Genomic DNA, 18821 nt, shown 5'->3' with positions numbered 1-18821 from the left:
AGAACTGACTCCAGTGCTGAGACGTACTTGCACTCCTCGTCCAGCAGGTGGAACAGAGCGGTGGGTTTCTTGCTGATGAGGTTGAGGCAGCCACTGTTGTCGCTGTAGTCGATGTTGTGCCACGTGATGCCCTCAGCCCGGTACTCCTCCTGGAAACAAAAGCGACAAATGACCTCCATTAATGAAAAACATAAAGTAATGAAGATTAAAGTAGGTCTGAATAACCTGGTAACTGATTATCATGATGCCATTACCTAGTCACTATGGAGATATTAAAGACAATTTCCCAGGTTATATGTTTCACTTGGCAGTTCTTTCTTGGCATACCAGTGGTGGGCACACCTACGCTAATCCGCTAATATACTAGTAGCTTAGCAAATTTTTTGTTTAGCATTTTTGCTAACTTTGAGAACATTAGCACACTTAGCTTCCCTTAAAATGTTTTTTCCATATATTCTAATTAACTAATATTTCTAGCTGTTTTGTAAACTTTGTTGAATAAAGTTTGCCTTGCAAATTGGAGTTTCTGTTAACGACTGTACAGAAACGAAATAAAACACAGTATATAAATATAAATACACCACATAAGGCCTTTGTGAAATGTAAATTATAATGTCAAAATTAAAGTGGCGCTCAAGGACTGCAGTCTCTCAAGAGAAGATGGAAGTTAGCACTTTAGCTAGATACCGTGTTAGTGCAGCGCTTTAATGTTAGCTGAACTATAGATTAAGCACAGCTAATGTTTTAGTTAGCGGTGGCCACCACGGATATTTACTAAAGCAGATTCAAATAGCTTCAAGTCAATACCCGAGACAATGACTATGACAACAGCAAGTAACAGGAGTAAAAAATTTTCATATCTATGTATTCTTTCCACAGTATCAAACCTAAAACCCAGAGAGAAAAAAAAAAGATTTCATTGCACCGAAAATCCCAAATCAGAACCATTTAAAATGCCCTGCAGCATATTAACCGTGAGTTAAAGCAACCCGCAGAGCAATTTTCCTCAGGAGACCGGTTCCAGCTCTGGTCATGTCCTCTGATTATCCCCAGGGAGGAAAGAGACACAGACTCCTTCAGCTTGGACGTGAAGTAAGGGAGGAATTAAAATGTGTGGGTTGGATTGTGTGTTAAGTTTCCCTCTGCAAGAGAGGATGGTGTGTTCAGGCACATTTGACAGAGGCATGTAAACAGTTCTCGCTCCCGCAGCTCACCGGTCACAGTGGACGGCTGACAGAAACCAAGACCAGGCAAGCTCAAAACGATCAGCGGTACCGAGGCAGTGAGCAGAGGAGGGAACTGCTATCAGGATAATCAACAGAAAATATATATAAAAAAAAAAAACTTAAAAATCTAAAAAACAGCTAATTGCTCATTTTTCAGCCCAATAAGACCTGGCCCTAAATGAGTGCTAATCTCAAAATAAAACCTTAAATTGAGGTAAAATGCATTCATTCTTCTTTTGTGAAGAAATAATATCTCTTAGAAAATTGCAAGAGGCCCAAATAAAAGTAAAGTTTTTGTTATTGATTTTATCAAAATCATTGTTGCCCGTAGATACTCAACAAAGAGGGAAAGACAGAGATGTGCGGAAGGTTTCTTTCTAAACCTGGATATGGCTACTACCTGAACACAAATTAACAAGTGAACTAGAAGTGAGGGCTATGGATGGACTTAAAGTTTTATCAAAATATAATTAAAAAAACTTTTTGTTTAGGTAACTAGACTAACTGTATGCCTGTGACTGCATGACAGCGATCACAGCCCTGAAAACACAAATACTGCTCTTGAAAAACATTCCCATTTGTAATACACTTCTTTAGGCGCAAAAAAATAATGCAAAGTATCTGCATTTAATTACATTTTCTAATTTAATGATGCAAATAATGAAGAAAACAGTAAAACTAACAATATGGACAGTGTTGTAGGGTTTAAACATTAACTGGAATTTATTGTGACGACGATAAATCAAAATAATATATCACGATAAATGATACGATAAATAACCACCACCCAACAAGCTCAGCAGGACATTTTAAAGTGACATATTCAGCCTACATTTTTTTCTGTTCCTTCTCTTTTGCTTTGGTCAATATTTCACAAATAGTCATAGATGGCGCTACAACACATCCTTCCCTTCAGCAGGGAGAGAAAACAAAATGCTGCAGAACATGAATTTATTCGGTGCATTTGGCGATGCATTTGTTTGGGGTATTTTTGTCTCTCCAAACACGCAGTGGTTACTCTATTTAGCTCGCAAGAAAGAATAGCTAATGAGTGATGCGGCCTGAAAAAATAAGCTTACACAGGAATAGAGCAGAAATGCCTGTGTGTGTGCGTGTGTGAAATACAAGCCGAACCAGTTTCAGGGCAGTAAAAGAAAGTATGACAACCATCCGCAACATGTGCCACCTAATAATTAAAACTGAAACCCCAGGGTAATATTTAAGGTATATCCGATGCATCTGCCCCGGTATTTTTATTTTTATTTTTTTACCTTCCATTTAATGAATCACTGACGGAGCATTCGGAACATGTGGAGTTTTTATGTTTTAAACAGAGGTTGCAGTACATCATACTCAGTGAAAACAGAACCATAAAAAAAGCTGCATGCGTGTGCGCTTGCTTAAACCACATTAAGGCGAGAGCTCGGTGATGCCTGACGGTGTTCAGCTGGTGAAATTTGTTGTGTCTGGGAGACACTGTGTGTACACACGTGTTGACTCAAAGAGAGAGAGACGGAGAGAGAGCGAGGGAGACAATTAACTGCAGACACGCTAATGGAGAGATAAACACAAACACACACACATCCGTTTTATTGCAGAGCACGCAGCACGCTAACGTAAACAGGCCGACCCGGCTGTGACTCAGGGCGAGAGGCATTTGGAGACCGTGGGTCGGTTACGCTTCGACTCAACAGCAGAAAGACTCGCGCGTTATCGCGTCCCACGCGGGGCGAGTCCGGCGAGTCCCGGACGGACGGCGGCGTTGAAAACATTTCAGACATGAACCGACCTTAAAGCTCCGTCTTTAAGCTCTTCCTCAGCTGACCAACTCAAATTTATTTTTAAGTTATTAACAAGGACTCATAATGATAATGGCTAAGAAAAGCTAGCTGCAAGCTAACTAGAACGAACTGAATTAGATAAAAAGTCACAACAAACTAAAATTAAACTATAATGAAAAAACACAAAATTATTGTAACCCTGCTAAATACTATAGATTTTAACAAAGACTTTCATTAAAGGTTCAAACTAGCGTTTGACCTTTTCAAACCCTGTCTGAGTGGGTTTCACTTTGACCAGCCTAGATAAAGCTCAATTAAGCAAGTCACAAAAACCGGAAGCCTGATGAAAACAATAATGCTGCTTCCACTGGACAGCAAATGACCAACATGCAGCCAGATGGACAGGAAAAGAAAAACAAAAAACAAGCAGAAAACATTTTCCCAACTCACCCAGAATGTCCTCACAAGAGGAGAAACACAAGCAGCTTTTTTATTCCTGAATCTCAAGGCTTCTCAAAACAAAGGCTAAATCAAATATGCTGGACATCTAAATATGGAGATTTTGCTCTAAAACACAACTCTTATGTTTATAGAGTTATTCAGACTTGATTCTTTGATTCTGAATTTTCTCTAAAGTTTGAAAGGTTTTCACCATCGGCTGACGTCTGAAAGTAATGGCTAAAACTCTATTGAATATTATCAAACCTTACAATTTATTGGACAAATCAACATGCCATCGCAAATTTTAATTGCTTTTTAAAGTTATTAATTTATTTAGAATAAAATCTACCCTTCCTAAAACACATCAGTTGTCCTCTGGTGATTTCACAACAGTCCGAGTACATTTGTATTTTTTCCCATTTTTTTAATCAACTTGCTGCTACACAGGTCTTTAGTTTTAATCTGCACAGCTGCAGGAACTCTTCAGAGTAGTGCTAACTATGTCGCATTGGCTCCTGAATGCCTCCTGATAGTCGTGTGAGAGCGAGACTTTCAGCACCTAGCAAGAAAGCTATATAGCTATTTCATAAATGTGGCGCTATAGGGAACATGCTGAATTTGAGAATACTTCTATCCTTCCTGAAGAGCTGCTATTAGGATTTCTGGTCATTAAAATGGGACGTTAAAACGTCCCATTTAAGAGTTAGCTTAAAATGCTAACTCTGCCTTTTTTTTCAAGTTTTTACATACTCAGCTTTAAAGGGAGCGACCCCATTGGTCAACGTTACTTTTGCACAGCGTACAGCTTAATGGGCATTCAAAGCAAGAAAGCCATTAGAAATATCTTGAACTTTGCTCATTTGGTCTTAAATGATTGAGTTACGTCTTCACTATGCTAACAAGTTTGGCTAAGGCCTGGTAACAAGCTATTCATTTGATTTGGCTTTGTTGGAGCAAAGGTTGCAACGGTGCTGTTGGTCACATGATTCGTGATGTGGAAAAAGTGTTTCTATTGCATCAATTTCAAGATGGCCAAAAAGCGCCTCATTTTAACCAAAAATCTGATTTTTGTTTTTAAATCTGTGAATTTGTTTTTGTAATTTCAATTTACTCAGCACGTCTCTGCCTGTTCCTTAAAACGTTGGAATGAATACGTCCACCATACTGTGTGAACTGAGAGACTTGACGCATATGAAGGCAGGCTCAGAAATCCCAGAGCAAATCCCAATCTGCAAGCAGTAATAATAATAATAATAATAATAATAATAATAAATCCCTCCAGGCTCCCGCTACGCCGAAGGAAGCAGGGAGTCGTGTTGTGGTCGATGAGGTTGGTCAGGGTTTGGATGTGCAGCATTTCCTCCGTACATTAGTCAGCTTTCGTGGGTGCGTAACACGGTGCGGCGATCTGGGAAGCATGAATCGTGTTTGGCCCAACGCCCTCAGTGTGGAGGTGAGGAAGGCTGACTGGCTTGTGTTTGATCTATACATTAACCTCCATCGATCCCCGTCTGTCATTAAGCAGGAGTTTGTTTTCATTGGGCAAATCGGGAGAAAAAGGGTCTAGTTGTGAAGGTAGGAAAGCTAAAGAAAAGGCAAGTCGAGTTCAAAGGCCAACTGCGCCGCATGAAATCAAATCACTTTAATTGTTATTAGAATAAATAAAAAAACTCCCAAATACGTTATTGCGTAACCGTGGTAGCAGCGGCGGCCAGATGGTTTGTATTTCAGTGAGTCAGTGTGATATCTCGCAGGCTAAACACCACACCGTATTTGCCTAAGGCGGCGGCAAAACGTGTGTTTTCTTAAACTGATACATCATCAAAACAAAGACAAGCGATCCGGCCCCGATTGGCACATTGAGCGTAAACACCCCCGGACCTCCTCGGCCCGGTCCGGCTGAGGGCCGGGGCGGGTCAGGTGCTGTTAGCTTTGGCTGCTGTTCCAAAAGAAAAACACTCAGCGCTGATAAGGAAAACTGATTGGCTGGAGGGGAGTTGGGCCCAGAGGAGGATAAAAAAAAAGAAAGAAATCCCATCGATTGATACTCAAAATCTTTTTTTTTTCTGAATCCTGACAGAAAGCAGATGTTCCCCAATATTACGGATGCTTTGTTGACAGAAGAAAGCCACAAATTACAACGGTGGCAGACTGGATGGAGAAGCAAGTCTCTACATCCAGTGCCTTGAACGGGTTACCCTTAAACTTTGTCAATGGGTTGCCATGGCAACCACACATCTCAATGGTCTTCGTTGGGATTTTATGGAATAGAGAGACAAAACGTAGGGCGTAATGGTGGACTGGGAGCAAAACTGGCACAACGGAAAACCTACCAAGACACGGCGGCCCACCAGGGTCCGTTAGGTCCGACTGAGAGTTTCCAGCCCAAAAACGACGCAAAACTGAGACAACTTAAAAAAAAAAAAGTCCAAATCTCAACCTGCAATTAAATTCATGCCGATAGCACTATAATGTTCACATAAATGACAACTACTTTGAAAATAAATTTCCTTTAAGCTTTCTAAATACCCACCAAATATTGTGAAAAGCAAACAATTCATTGAAACTTGTGGTTGTAATGTTGTAAAATGTGTTTATGGGGCGATCACTGAATAAAACCAAAAATGAATAAAAGCTGTAAGCAGCACTGAGTGGCTGTAGCACCTCAGTCAGGCTGCAACTAATGATTATTCTAGTAATCGATTATTCTGACGATTCATCGGGTAAAAAAATTTATCTCAGTCAACAGATTTTTTCATTTAACCTCTTCAGCATTTTTGATACAGTATTCCTAACACATTAAAATATGCAAATAAATAACTCCTTTTTTAAATAAGTAAATAAACATTTTATTGCCTAAAATCCAGCATTCGCTAAGTGAATTTGAACATGTTGGATATCATAAAATGCCACATGTCTGTATATAAATATAGCACAGTTTTGCCTTAATTCCTGCTCTCAATACGTTATATTTTCCAGCAAATTGTCAGTTTTTCAGTCTGTGTGCTGTATTCTTTCTGACAGACGGAAAAATCGAAGAAAGCCTAAACCAATCAACAGCATGTGGCTACGATAGTTAGGTTCGTTAAAACCAGAACCCAGAAAAATTCTTCCAGCTGAGCCACAGGTGGCCGCTGCCAGAAGCATCCGATCCAAAAGATCAAGGCGTTGGTCGGTTCTCGTCCAGATGACGTCTGCACAGCTTTACTCAAACAAACACAAATCACTCCAAGTCCGGTCCCGCTCCATCGGGGGGCCAGACCGTCCTGTCCCGCCTTGGAGTGGCCCTGAGCACCACTCCGCCTCAACTCTCATCCTGTAACGTAAACCCGCTGACAAGCAGCTTGCCAAAAGTTCGGAGTCAAACTCGCCCCTCCGCCCCTTCCAGTGATTTCAAGATAACAAACATGAACACTGCTGGAACAATGAAGGGCACCAACCTGTGGGTTAAGAGCGTTTCTGCAGCACTTTTCCGCGTTTATTTTATCCACGTAACAAAAGCAAATGAAAGGTTCATTAAAAGCAGATAATCACCAGGAAGTGGCACAGAGAGACCGACGAGTCAACAACGTTCCACCAGAGGAATGGGTGATAAATCAGGTCGCATTTGGTTTCTGCTTTGCATGCAGCGTAGTGGACAAAACAGAAAACCCAGACTCGGTTCCAGATGTCCATCAAGAGTGTGGTTTAAAAGTCCAGTAATAAAACAAAGCAGGGTGCTAATTATTCCTAAACTACTCATTTATTGTAGCTGAACTGGTTTGATAGAAATGCTAATAGCGGCGTTTGTGCATAGGTGTGTGTGTGTGTGTGGGTGTGTGTGTGTGTGTGTGTGTGTGTGTGTACTAAGGCTTGCGGTGCCGGAGGGCCAACAGTCAGAAACGAGACGACCCGGCTGTCGGCACACCAGATTGGCAGTTTTGTGATCTCCACTGACAGTTTACACGCTCATTTACTGCTCTCTTCGCTCAGGTTTCAGCTAACAGCAACTTGCCAGAGCACATCAGCTTTTCAGCACGAAGGAGACAAGATCTGACAGCTACAGCGATACAAGCTAGCTGATCGACAATCATCTCCTTGTAGCATCATCATTTATGTTCCCTCTCCCAGGCATTTTCTGTCTCGCTTCTGAACGAAACACACACAGATTTACAAGTGGTCTGAAAGATAATGGCACTTCACCAGCATAAAACACAGTGATTCACAAAGCAGCTCATGCTTCGTCACTGTACAGCTGCAGAGTACAGTGTGTTTTATTGGGATTTAAATGAAGTTGTACATTGCACTGAAAAGAAACCATGAAATCCCTGAAAATGTAAAAAGTAGAATTAATACTGAGTCGCTAGTAACTTTGCACATCTGGGATTCTGGCTCATTCTTATTCAGAAAAAAAGTTCAAACTCAGTCAGACTGAAGACAGAATCTCTGTGGTCATCAGTTTCATGTCTCCGTCAAATACGGTTGGTTGGTTTTAGGTCAGGACTTTTTAACGCGAACATGCACTACTCTACCCCCAGAAACATGGGGAAAGTGGGAGAAACGGCTCGTGGTATTTTACCAAAGGCAAAAGAGAAATCTTACATCCGCTAACATCTGACACCACTCCATTTGTGTTTACAGGTTGTAAAGAAGGAAGTTGCGCTCATTGTTTTCTTTTGAGGTTTCAGTGGTTCTTGGTGCAGCGCCACCTCAGGTGAGGAGGGGAACAGGTTGCTCAAGGCTTTTGGATCATGTGACACAGTGCAGCGTGAAAATGTAACAAATGTTGCAATTTCGGTCCCCAATCAAACAGAGTCTACTGGACTATCAGGTAGGAGAAAAAAACTCAAACTCAAGACTTTGAATTAATGAGTTACAACAACATTTAATTTCCCTTTGGGATAAATAAAGTATTTTTGAATTGAATTGAAAACAACTAAAGAAACCTGTATGGTCTTCACGGAAAACCTGACAAGCTCACAAGGTGAAGAGCGGCTAACAGCTGGTCATCACCGTCGTAGTCATCTTCTGAAGGCAACTGGTTGTGTTTTTTTTATTTGGGAGCATCAGCGTTAAGGGGGTTGAAAGAGTTCAGACTAAATAAAAATGAATCATGTGTTACCAAAGCCAAACTGCAGCTAACCTGCCACCCTTCCTACCTGAACTTTTTACCTTAAGAAAGCTAATCTGATGCAGCTGCACATTTGCAGAAGAAAGGTATAAATTTATTATTAAAAACTTTTCGTAGCATGGTAACGCTAAAACACGCTTTCAGGAACGTTTGGACAACGGGAGCAAACATTAACAGAACGCCTCTTTGTTCCTTCTGTAGCAACAGACTTTCCTCCCCATACATTTTGTTGTGTTATTCTTCCTCTGTCAGCGTGGCAGCCTTTGATGCTAGTGCTCTTTATCAGCGGCTGCCACCAGAAGGGCACCTGCCCTGACTTTACACATCAAAGTAAGTCCGAAGCCTCTCCTATCTGTCTCTGATTGCGCTGCAGCCGATCCAGAGCGTCTCACTATTCAGGAAGTCGTTCGTTTTGACACACCAAGCTTCAGCTACGGCGGCCGTTCCTTTGAAACCGAGACAAGAGAGGCGGTTCGGCCCCTTTGCTTCACCGGCCCAATTTATCACAAACATAAAAGCGTTTCTGAGCGGAGTGCAAGACGTACAGTGGTAGCGATGCATCAAGTGACATCAGTGTTTGTCAAAATACTGGAGGCAAACAAGTTCAAATCAGTCCATATGTTAGAGCAGGAGGCGAGTCAAGAAAGGAAAGTAAGAAAAATAAGAAAAGAAAAACTGAAAAAAGGAAAAAGTTAAAAAGGGGAAAAGAAAGGAAATTGTGAAATACGATAAGTTAAGGAAAATAAAAAAAATTGTATTTAGAAAAAAGAAGAGAAAAGAGAAAAGCTAAAGCAAATGGATATCAAAGGGCAAACAAGATAAAATAAAACAAGGAGAGAAAAGAGGGTAAATAGTACAGTAAGAAAATAGGACACAAAGAACAGTAAAGGAAATAAAAATAAAAGAAAAAGTAAAGACCAAAGATAAAGTAAAGTAAAAGGAAAAAGTTACGAAAACAAGACAAGAAACGGAAGTAAGAATGAAAAGTATTGGTAAAAAAAAAAAAAAATCAAGAAAAAATTTAGAAAACTAGAAAAAGTAAAGGTTAGAATAACAGAGAAGAGGAAAAGAAATCTAAATAAAATAAATAAAAACAAGGAACTGAAAACAGTGAAACTGTAGAGCAAAATTAAGAAAAAACAAAAAAAGAAATATGAAGGAGAGCTAATCCTGAACCTGCTCCAGCTTGAAGATGTGTTGGTTGAAGTAGTGTTGGAGGCGCTCGTTAGCGAAGTTGATGCAGAACTGCTCGAAGCTGTTGTTCTCATAATCCTCGAAGCCGAAGATGTCCAGCACTCCTATAGAGAGGATCTGCAGGAAAAAAATAAAAATTAAACATAAAAACAAATAGATCAGGCATTTTTTCAACTTATATTTGGTAGAATATGTTCCAACACTGCAAACATCAGAGATATTTATGGTGAATTATGATCGTCAAATGCATTTTTATTTGGATGATTTTAAAGATGGATTTCTTTCTTATTTTTTTTCTACTCTGTTCTTTACGGCCCCCGCTCTGCAGTTTCCTCTCTGGACGTCAGATAGATTCATGCAGTCATTCATCACTCCCACCTCTGGGAGGCAGTCACTCGGAGAAGGCCTTTAATTATGAAATGGACTATATAAGCTGTTTCCAATTTCATTTCACTTACTTCAATTCTATCTGTCCATGTTTTATTTCTCTCTCAAGGCCAGTTTTTGTTTTGTTTTTTAAACCAAAAACACGCCAACACAGGTTGAACATATAAACTCAACAAGAGAACCGTGACCTTGACACAAAGTGCAACCTCAATGGCTCCAGATAAACAAACGTACACACGCATACACACACACACAGATGATGTCAGTGCACACACACTACACTGTAGGGAGTAAAATGAGCTGAGGGGAACTTGATGCCATCTGTCCAAATGCCCCTGGCACAGACTGATGAATGTATACACACACACACGCACGCACGCACGCACGCACACACACACACACACACACACACACGGTTTCTAATTTGTTAGATGCTCCCACTGGGCACGACTTGCCGGCTGCCAATCCAACATGCAAACTGCAAAGAGGATGACGAAAAACCAGAGAAATAAAACGGCGACAGACAGGAGGACGAAACAACCAGGCTGACTTCTAAATGCTTCTCCATCAATACGTTAGACTGATTTTAGAGCACAAAACACAACTACACCCCATTACACAAACACTGCAATGTGACATTACGCGCACATGATTCCGCTCCCTCAGCTGTCAAGTTGTCAAGGCGCTAAATCTTAAATGTGTGTGTGATATATAAAAGAAAAATGGACGCATTGATTGTGACTAATTGTCTCAAGTTTTACTTAAAAAAAATAAGCAAAGGAAGAAGGAAGTAGGTTAGCTATGCTAGCTTGACTTTGACAAATGTAACAAGTAGATGTGCTGCAGAACTCAGTGTTTTTCGGTTCAGTTAGAAAAGAGAAAAGAAAAAAGGCGACGCTACACAACAAAGTTAAAAATGTTCAGCTTTTATCAAGATGCCCAGAGAAAAGCAGACAAATGGGAACTTATTTGGGCAAATGTTACAACAAAAAAAATCTATAATTTTTGATAATTATCGACTTCAGGAAATTTGTTATAATTTTTAAAGAAAAACATGTTTGTTTGTTTTTTTATCTGCTTTTAAATTTTAAAATGAAGATGAAGTTAAAACTTTTGCAGAAAAGAAGTTGGAAACTTTTTTTTTCTGTGGGATGTTGAAATCGGGGCCGAATTGCTAAAATATATATTTAAAACAATACCATTAGTATTTTTGATATAATTCATGGAAAATCTATTTATTTCATGAAAAACTGAATTTGTTACAGAATTTATATTCAAAGCTTTAGCTGATTATTTATAATTCTTAAAAATTCTTTATAATTTTTAAACCAGAATTTTAAACCAGTTTTGCTTCAGACCTCTGAAGCAAAACTTCAGAAGTCTGAAGGTTTTGCTTACGATTCTTCCATAAGGAATCATAACTTGATTCCTTATGTAAAAGCTCAGTGGGTTCATCTCATTTTACTTCCTGCATCAATTATCCATGTTCCAGAGAGCAATGAGAAGCACGTCGTCTACATCAACATAAAGTGTTGGACAAAGTAACTTCACGGTTCCACTTCTGTTCCAGGTCCGATTGTGTACTTATGTATCTACACACACACACACACACACACACACACACACACACACACACACACACACACACACACCATCAGGAGGCGTCGGGTTTTGAGCCCACCTTGGAGCTGTCCTCCAGGTCCTTGTTGTTGAGCAGGGCGTGGTTTGTCCTGAACACGATCCAGTCAAACAGCGCGCTGTACAGAGACTTGGCCATAGAGTCTCTCACTGTGTTGGCCTAAAAACAGATTCATGAGGTTAGTTTCTGTCAAATAGGAACAGACATAAACTAGTGTTAGTTGAATGACTTTGTTTGAAAATGTAAAGTTCTAAGCAACAAAAAGTCAGAATTGGCTAAAAGAAACTCCAGGAGTTAAATCACAAATTTTGATCTTTGATAGGCCGGTCATAATAATAAATCTTATTGGATGATAAATTGTCTAATAAATTATTGCAATAAACAATTACATTGTCATTTTTGAGACCATTTTCAACTAATAATAATAATAATAATAATAATAATAATAATGATAATAATGGCATATCAATTTGAGTACACCATCTCAAAGATAAAAAAACGTCAATGTCTAAAGAACAGTTAACACTGGGAAACACTTTAAATATCCAAAATACATAAAACAACACTAACTAAAAAGATTGAAGAAGTCTTTGCAACCAAAAAATATAATCCAGCTTTGACAGGGAAAACAGGCAAAAGCGGCAGGTAGTGCAAACTAATTAACTACTTTGTACCGGGTGTCAAATGTGTGCAGTGTTTCTCGAAATGGCAGCTTTTCAATCTCATTTTAACTTATCATGCGATTTATTGATTCATTGCTTATTGTGACAGACTTCGTCTTTGATTTAACAAACCAAATGCTCTGTACTTCAACATGATTGGTCCTTAATAAACTGGAACGTTTCCCAACATTAACACTCTACTATAGTTTACCCTGCTAGCTAGCTCTAGACATCCACATTCCCACAGCAAACCAGAAAGCTTTGTCACCGTAAAGTTTCTCTTATATGATGAATCGACTGATCCATTCATTCCTTTTAAGGGCTGACTTTCCACAGCGCCTCTGTGCTGATAGAAGAACACAGAGACCAGCTGTGCAACCAAGAAAACACTTTTTATTCGGATCTGTTCACAAGAAGCAGCCTGAGAGATCAGGTACACACAGAAACGGAAATAAAGACGCTGATCGGATCCAGCCCATGTTTTCTTTCTCTTCTCTGGAAGTGAATCAGTGGGACTCAAGCTGTGCAGGAACAGGAGGAAGAAAGGTCCCAGTGAGTCAACCGACGGGACCGAACGAAGGAAAGAAACGGCCTGAGAAAAGAAATTTACCATCAGACCAGTGGTCATTATTTCATGGGTAACAGATGATTTAAAAAAGTATTTTGGCCCAACTCTGGCACATTTACTTTACTGGTTTATTAATGTACACTTTTCCTATTAGAAGTAGTTAAATGATAGCAAAAAAAACAAAAACAACAAATCAAATTTACTGAAATGCTAAACAAATTTAAAAAGTAGGACAGTAAAATATTTGAGTATCTTTCAGTCACGACTCTGTTCTATATAGTCTTAGCTTAAATGCATAGATCATAATATTTATTTCTCTATATGGTATTCGTTACTTGTTTTGTTCCAGAGAGAATCACCAGATCTGTCTAACCTTCTTTATTTACCAAAACTTTACAGAATGTCAATGTTCTCATTTCCAAACTTTGCCAAAATATTTCTGAAAAACAAATATCAAAAATCCTACTTTCGTCAGTATTAGCATTAGCATTAGAACAAGTAAAATCTGGTGTCCACAAGGCTCAATCAGATTTATATTTATGGTTTTTATAAATGTTTATTTTTTTAAAATAAGTTCTCTTTTTTCTGACACTATCTTGTTTTATTGAAAGAGCCTGAAATGTAAGATAAACCACATCAAGAAGTGTGAGAATCAGAGAGCTTATTTAAAAATAATCTTCAAATAACTATTCTTATATTTGCCAAAACTTTGCAAATATGAGAAAGTCAACAGACCTTTACCAACTGAAAATCATCCTTTAGTTAGCGTTAGCACCAGGACGAGTTAAATCCGGCGTCCCTCAGGGCTCATCTCTGCTTTATACAGATTTTAATTCATGGTTTTCTAAAGGTTTTTAGAAACATAAAAATGAAAGTTTCCTCGAAGTGGACAAACTCATCCCAATCACTTGGAGTTTGTCTAAAGTAGGGAACCTGAAATGTAAGATAAAACACGTCTATAGGATTAAGTGGAACTTTGAACAACGGAGACGGCTCTTTTAACGACACGCAAGATGAATAAAAAAAGGTTGTTTTTTTACTGCTCACTGCAGCTCTGCTGAAGCTCCAGTGCAGGTGCTCCAACTTTCAATGACTCCCAGACAAGAGCAGTCAGCTGTCATGATGAAGTAAAACTGCACTCTTAAGAGCCGTCTCTTCGCTCCTGCATTATTGATCGCTTCAGATATTTTTAGTCGACGTCTCTGAACCAACACGGTTATGCAAGATCATTATAAATAATTTAATGCTTCAAAAACCGAACTGCATTCTCCCACAGTGGGACTGCCGGGTTGGTAGATTGGATGTGGCATGCTCACTGAGCATGTACCATTGCTGTGTTTTGCTGTGTAATTTAATTATTCAACACATTGGGAACAGCCGAGAACCAGGAAGTGACACGGCTGGAAACAAACGGGTTTTGCTAAAGGGCCACCCAAGAAACGTACAGAACATTAAAAACAAAAACAAAAACATAGGACTCTGTCAGAGACGACTGTAAACTGGAATGGTTGCAGCCGGTAAACCAGCTCCTGCTGGTATTTGTAATTATATGGCTCTGGGAGGGGAAGTCATTTGTCTCTGTCTCTGTTTCCACCCTTTTCTTTTTCCTCTGTCTGAAAGTCACAGGGGGTGTTGAGCAGCAGCATGAGTTCCCTCTGCACGTGGCCTGGAGGCCAGGCGGTTTGGACTCGCTTCGCTTAGAGGAGGGCGATGCGGACTGAAAGCTTTATCACGATATTTTGTGGCATGACTGTGATAACGATACAAGTGACGATAAAAAACATTTATTACTTCTTTTTTAGGTAACTGCACTCCTCCTTTTTGTAATGCGCTTCTTTAAGATACCAGTCATGTAAAGTAGAGCGATTTGTTTCACTAAATATGGTAAATTCTTCTAATCATATTTTCAAATTCATTGATGCTTTCATTGACCAAACAATGGAGAAAATTGTAAAAATAATACAGATAACAGCAACAGTTTTGGTGGGTTTTAAATGTCATTAATTGGATTTTATCGTGACAACAATAAAATCCAATTAATTGACACTTATAATGGGAAATTTGTCTCGATAAACGAGACAATAAAATCTCGCCACAATCAGCATGTTTTCATTTGGTATTCAGTGTGTCTTCTTTATGTCAGTAACTAAATCAGTAAGATTTAAGTAATTAGAGTCAGAAAACATAACTGTGTAAAACAGTGAAACATAAATCACAGTTAGTCTTTTTACTGGTTTTCCAAAGATGATATGTAATTTTAAAACCAATATTTCTGAAACAACAAGAGCCGTCAAGTCAAGCCTGCTAGAAACAGGAAGTACTTCTATCTATGGATGTTGCCGCCACTCTATACGGCTGAAGGCAAATGACAGATTTTTCCTTCAGCTGAAACACTTCCAATCAAAGTGAACCTTTGATGCAAAGACCATATTTTCAAAACATGGCTGAGTTTCATGGAAGCAAAGAAGTTGGGAGAATGTGGGAGTTTCTGACGCTCACCACAGAGCGCTTGTAAACACCTAAACAAGACGCCGGTTTGCTAGGTCTCCAAACGACATTTACCATGAAAAATCCACAAATATCTTCACTTTACGAACTATAGTCTGAGAGGTAAACTTTGCTATCACTCCGATTGTCTCTGTCAGCCAATAATTTCTAAGTTCATCGACAGACACTAGACACGGCGACTGCTTGGCAACTTTCAGCTGCGTTTTAGGCTGGTTTTTACTCGATTTGTTTCCCCACGCCACATACCTTCACTTAGCCTCCAAGAAAAGGTTAAACCAAGTTTCCAACCCGTCATGACTATTGATTGTCTGACGACTTTAGGCACACAGGAAGGTAAATATAATTAGATGGGAGCAGAAACACATTTAGTCTGTAGTTGACTTCTTATAAAACGACGTGAAAAGTTTAACAAGACTCGAGTAAAAGTTATTAATACTTAACTAAACTAATGATTGGTAAATGTACATATTATCCTGTTTTCACACATGAATGTTAGAGATTTGCTCTCCACTCATGTCTTCCTTGTTGAAGCTAAAGACAGTTAGATCTTAAAAATAAGAGCAAGATCCACAGGAAGAGGCAGGAAGTGATGCAAACGGTCTGTGGTTAGAATCACCTTCAGTTCTTCACAGGAACTCTAATGCAGTCGACAGAGCGCCTCGATATCTATTACTATACTGACATTAAGAGCGTCTTTTAACGGATCCACAATATCTCACGAGCTCACATCATCTTAGCAGATGAACTGCTGTGTTCAAACACCGTAATACACCAGTAATGTTTCACAGGAAACCTGTTTGAAGCTGGCAGGAAAATTACCGATTCAGAGGAAAAATTACATTCTGACGCATCCTCTCTCTCTCTCTCTCTCTCTCTCTCTGTCTCTCTCTCTAAGGCTGCAGAACATGAAATATTCTCTCAACTAAACAGGATTTTCATACCTGGCTGCCATGGCAATGTGCGCTCAGAATAACTAAATATGGATAAACATTTTTTTGCCAGTAAAAGTATGAAAACGTTGCTGTATCAGCATAATGTTGTCTGGTAATGTAAAATATAAACTCTACTCTTATCTCAAACACATCTTTAAGAAGTCTTAAATTAATTCATCAAATATTAAGGTTTTAAAATCTCTTAAATTAATTAAAATATTTGTAATTTGGCCTTCAACATGTTAATCTCAGGTCTTAAATTTTCCTTTAGCAGAACTGTTTAGTATCACATGAAATTTTTTAATTTTTTCCCGCAGGACTTTTCTGTCAAGCAAAACTTTGGCTCGTGTGCACACACGTTTACTGGCTCTATGACACGATGTCACAGGATGTGGCTAAAGGTAACTAGCTGCTAACATACCTCTGCAGACTAGCTAGCAGTTAGCAACAATATTAGCAATATATCTCAATATTGCTAATTTTGTTGGGGTATATTAGCAACAAAACTAGCTAGCGAGCTGGTTAGCTGAGCTGCGTCTGTTATGGGTAAGTGTAAAGTTTCAAAATCGTCTTGCAACAAAATTTTTGCACTAAGCAAACATTCTGAGCATCTTACGACAACGCTGGCTAAAGGCGTTAAAGCTAGCATCTGGCATGTAGCTTCTACAAAGCTAAAGGAATATTACTTCTTTTTCTTTTTAAATAATTCCGTATTTATTTATCTAAAATACTTAGCCTACTTAGATTTTGAAGCCGTTTTAAATAACTGGAGTTCTGACCAGCAAAGGTAATTGAGGAACCAAGTCCATCTGCCCATCTTCCTACACAGAGAAAGAAAAATAATCTCCAAAGTGCTATGAGAGAGTTATGTCAAAGATTTCAGCGTGACGTTTGCATCTGGAGTAAAGATGAATTTATTTGAAGTCTTTATATTTAGCACAGCTCCTGGTTAAAATATACAGAGAGTCCTGAACATTACTGAGACAGGACAGTTTAGCCTGACTCAACAGCAGGCTGCCTGATCGATTCAGCCAGTTTCGAGCTTCTTGGCTGAAGTTCGGGAATCGCCGAGCTCTGCTGAGGTTCATGTGCTCACACTCTAGACACTCCTGTCCAAATCTCCCTGAGACAATGTGGGTGGATGGGACAGATGCCTAACACACTTTCTCAAACATTCTTATCCAAGTAGGAAGAAATTATTTCTGAGAAGAGACCGCAACTGTTGCCAGGTTCCTTTTTTTTTCTCCCCCCACGTTTCCTTTGTATAAAATCAGGCGTGTTATGGATTCCACAGGTGGCCTCCACTCGCTCCCACGGCCCTCGGTCAAGCTGGGGCAAACTTTTACTTTCGTTACTCCTGAAGTGAGTTTCATCTCTTCGTCAGGACCAGTTTGAATATCTGTTTTAGTGTAATCCGTCTTCTGTGTATGGTCTGATTCGTGGAAGTTGGCCTCTTTTCATATTGGGGGGATTTTACACACAATGATTGTATTATCAACAAGAAGATGCCGTTTCCTCTTTGCACTCCAGATTATCCAGAGTCCTGGTTTCTTCTTATGCTCTCTCTATGGGATCCAGGCCCATGGAGAAATACCTTAATTTTCAGTCTGACTAGATTTTCGTTTTACTGCTGAGTATGTCGACAAGCTAAATATGGCTCCTCATTCAGCCATGTTGCCACTGCCTAAATGAACGGAGTGTCTGTGTCGCATCCTATTTATTCCCCAAGGAAACAAAAGGTCAAAAAGTTAGTCATGCTAACTCTAAAGCACTGATCACAAACATTAGTTCTGCTATTGCTAAAGCACTAAACCTGGAAGCTAACGCTAAAGCGCCAACTTCGATTTGCATTTTATCTGCCTTTGAACGGTTATATCTTTAATGCCTTTAAATATTGTATTTGTTCATGTTTTATTTTATTTCTGTATATTTCTTTTTTGAAATAATGTTACTGGTAGGGAAAAACGAGAGAGAATACGATAAGAGGAAACAGAGTCATCATCCCTTTCAAAGTAAGAGCATGAATATAAACGTCTGGCTACTTGAACAATTGATAACAGTTGATAAGCAAAACTTTAATGCAAATGTCGAACTTTATTCAAATGAAACTTTTCAGAAATTAGTGTTTTGGAAATTTTTATTTAGAGGAAGTCAAGTGCGCTCAACAGTTTCAAAGTTAGCAAAAGCGCTAAGTGAAACATTAGCTCTGCTGTTAGCACATTAGCAGAAGTGTCCCCTCCACTGTTTACTACGAATCAGAAATCCCTTGAAACACTGAAGAAGTAAAACACAGGATTAAAATTCCCAATATTTTTCACTGTGACTAAGAACAAAATAATTTTTTCTACATTTTTCAGCGCGAGACTTAGTTAG

At 39.1% G+C, this 18821-nt stretch overlaps 1 protein-coding gene across 2 annotated transcripts in view; it reads right to left on the bottom strand.

Annotated features, from left to right (window-relative positions):
* Window positions 1–18821, bottom strand: part of LOC106924129 (unconventional myosin-IXAb-like) — a 142074-nt gene that overhangs the window by 34016 nt on the left and 89237 nt on the right. For both annotated transcript variants that reach the window (XM_014997669.2, XM_088006523.1), the window contains 3 exons: window positions 11821–11937; window positions 9735–9869; window positions 28–149 (listed from right to left, as the gene is read on the bottom strand). In XM_014997669.2, coding sequence (XP_014853155.2) covers window positions 28–149; window positions 9735–9869; window positions 11821–11937 — 374 coding nt within the window. The remainder of the gene's footprint in view (window positions 1–27; window positions 150–9734; window positions 9870–11820; window positions 11938–18821) is intronic.

The sequence above is a fragment of the Poecilia mexicana genome, unplaced genomic scaffold (assembly GCF_051168715.1).
Source record: "Poecilia mexicana isolate PSO_F unplaced genomic scaffold, ASM5116871v1 scaffold_6, whole genome shotgun sequence".
NCBI classification, from domain to species: Eukaryota; Metazoa; Chordata; class Actinopteri; order Cyprinodontiformes; family Poeciliidae; genus Poecilia; species Poecilia mexicana.
This window is presented reverse-complemented; position numbering and strand designations above follow the sequence as displayed.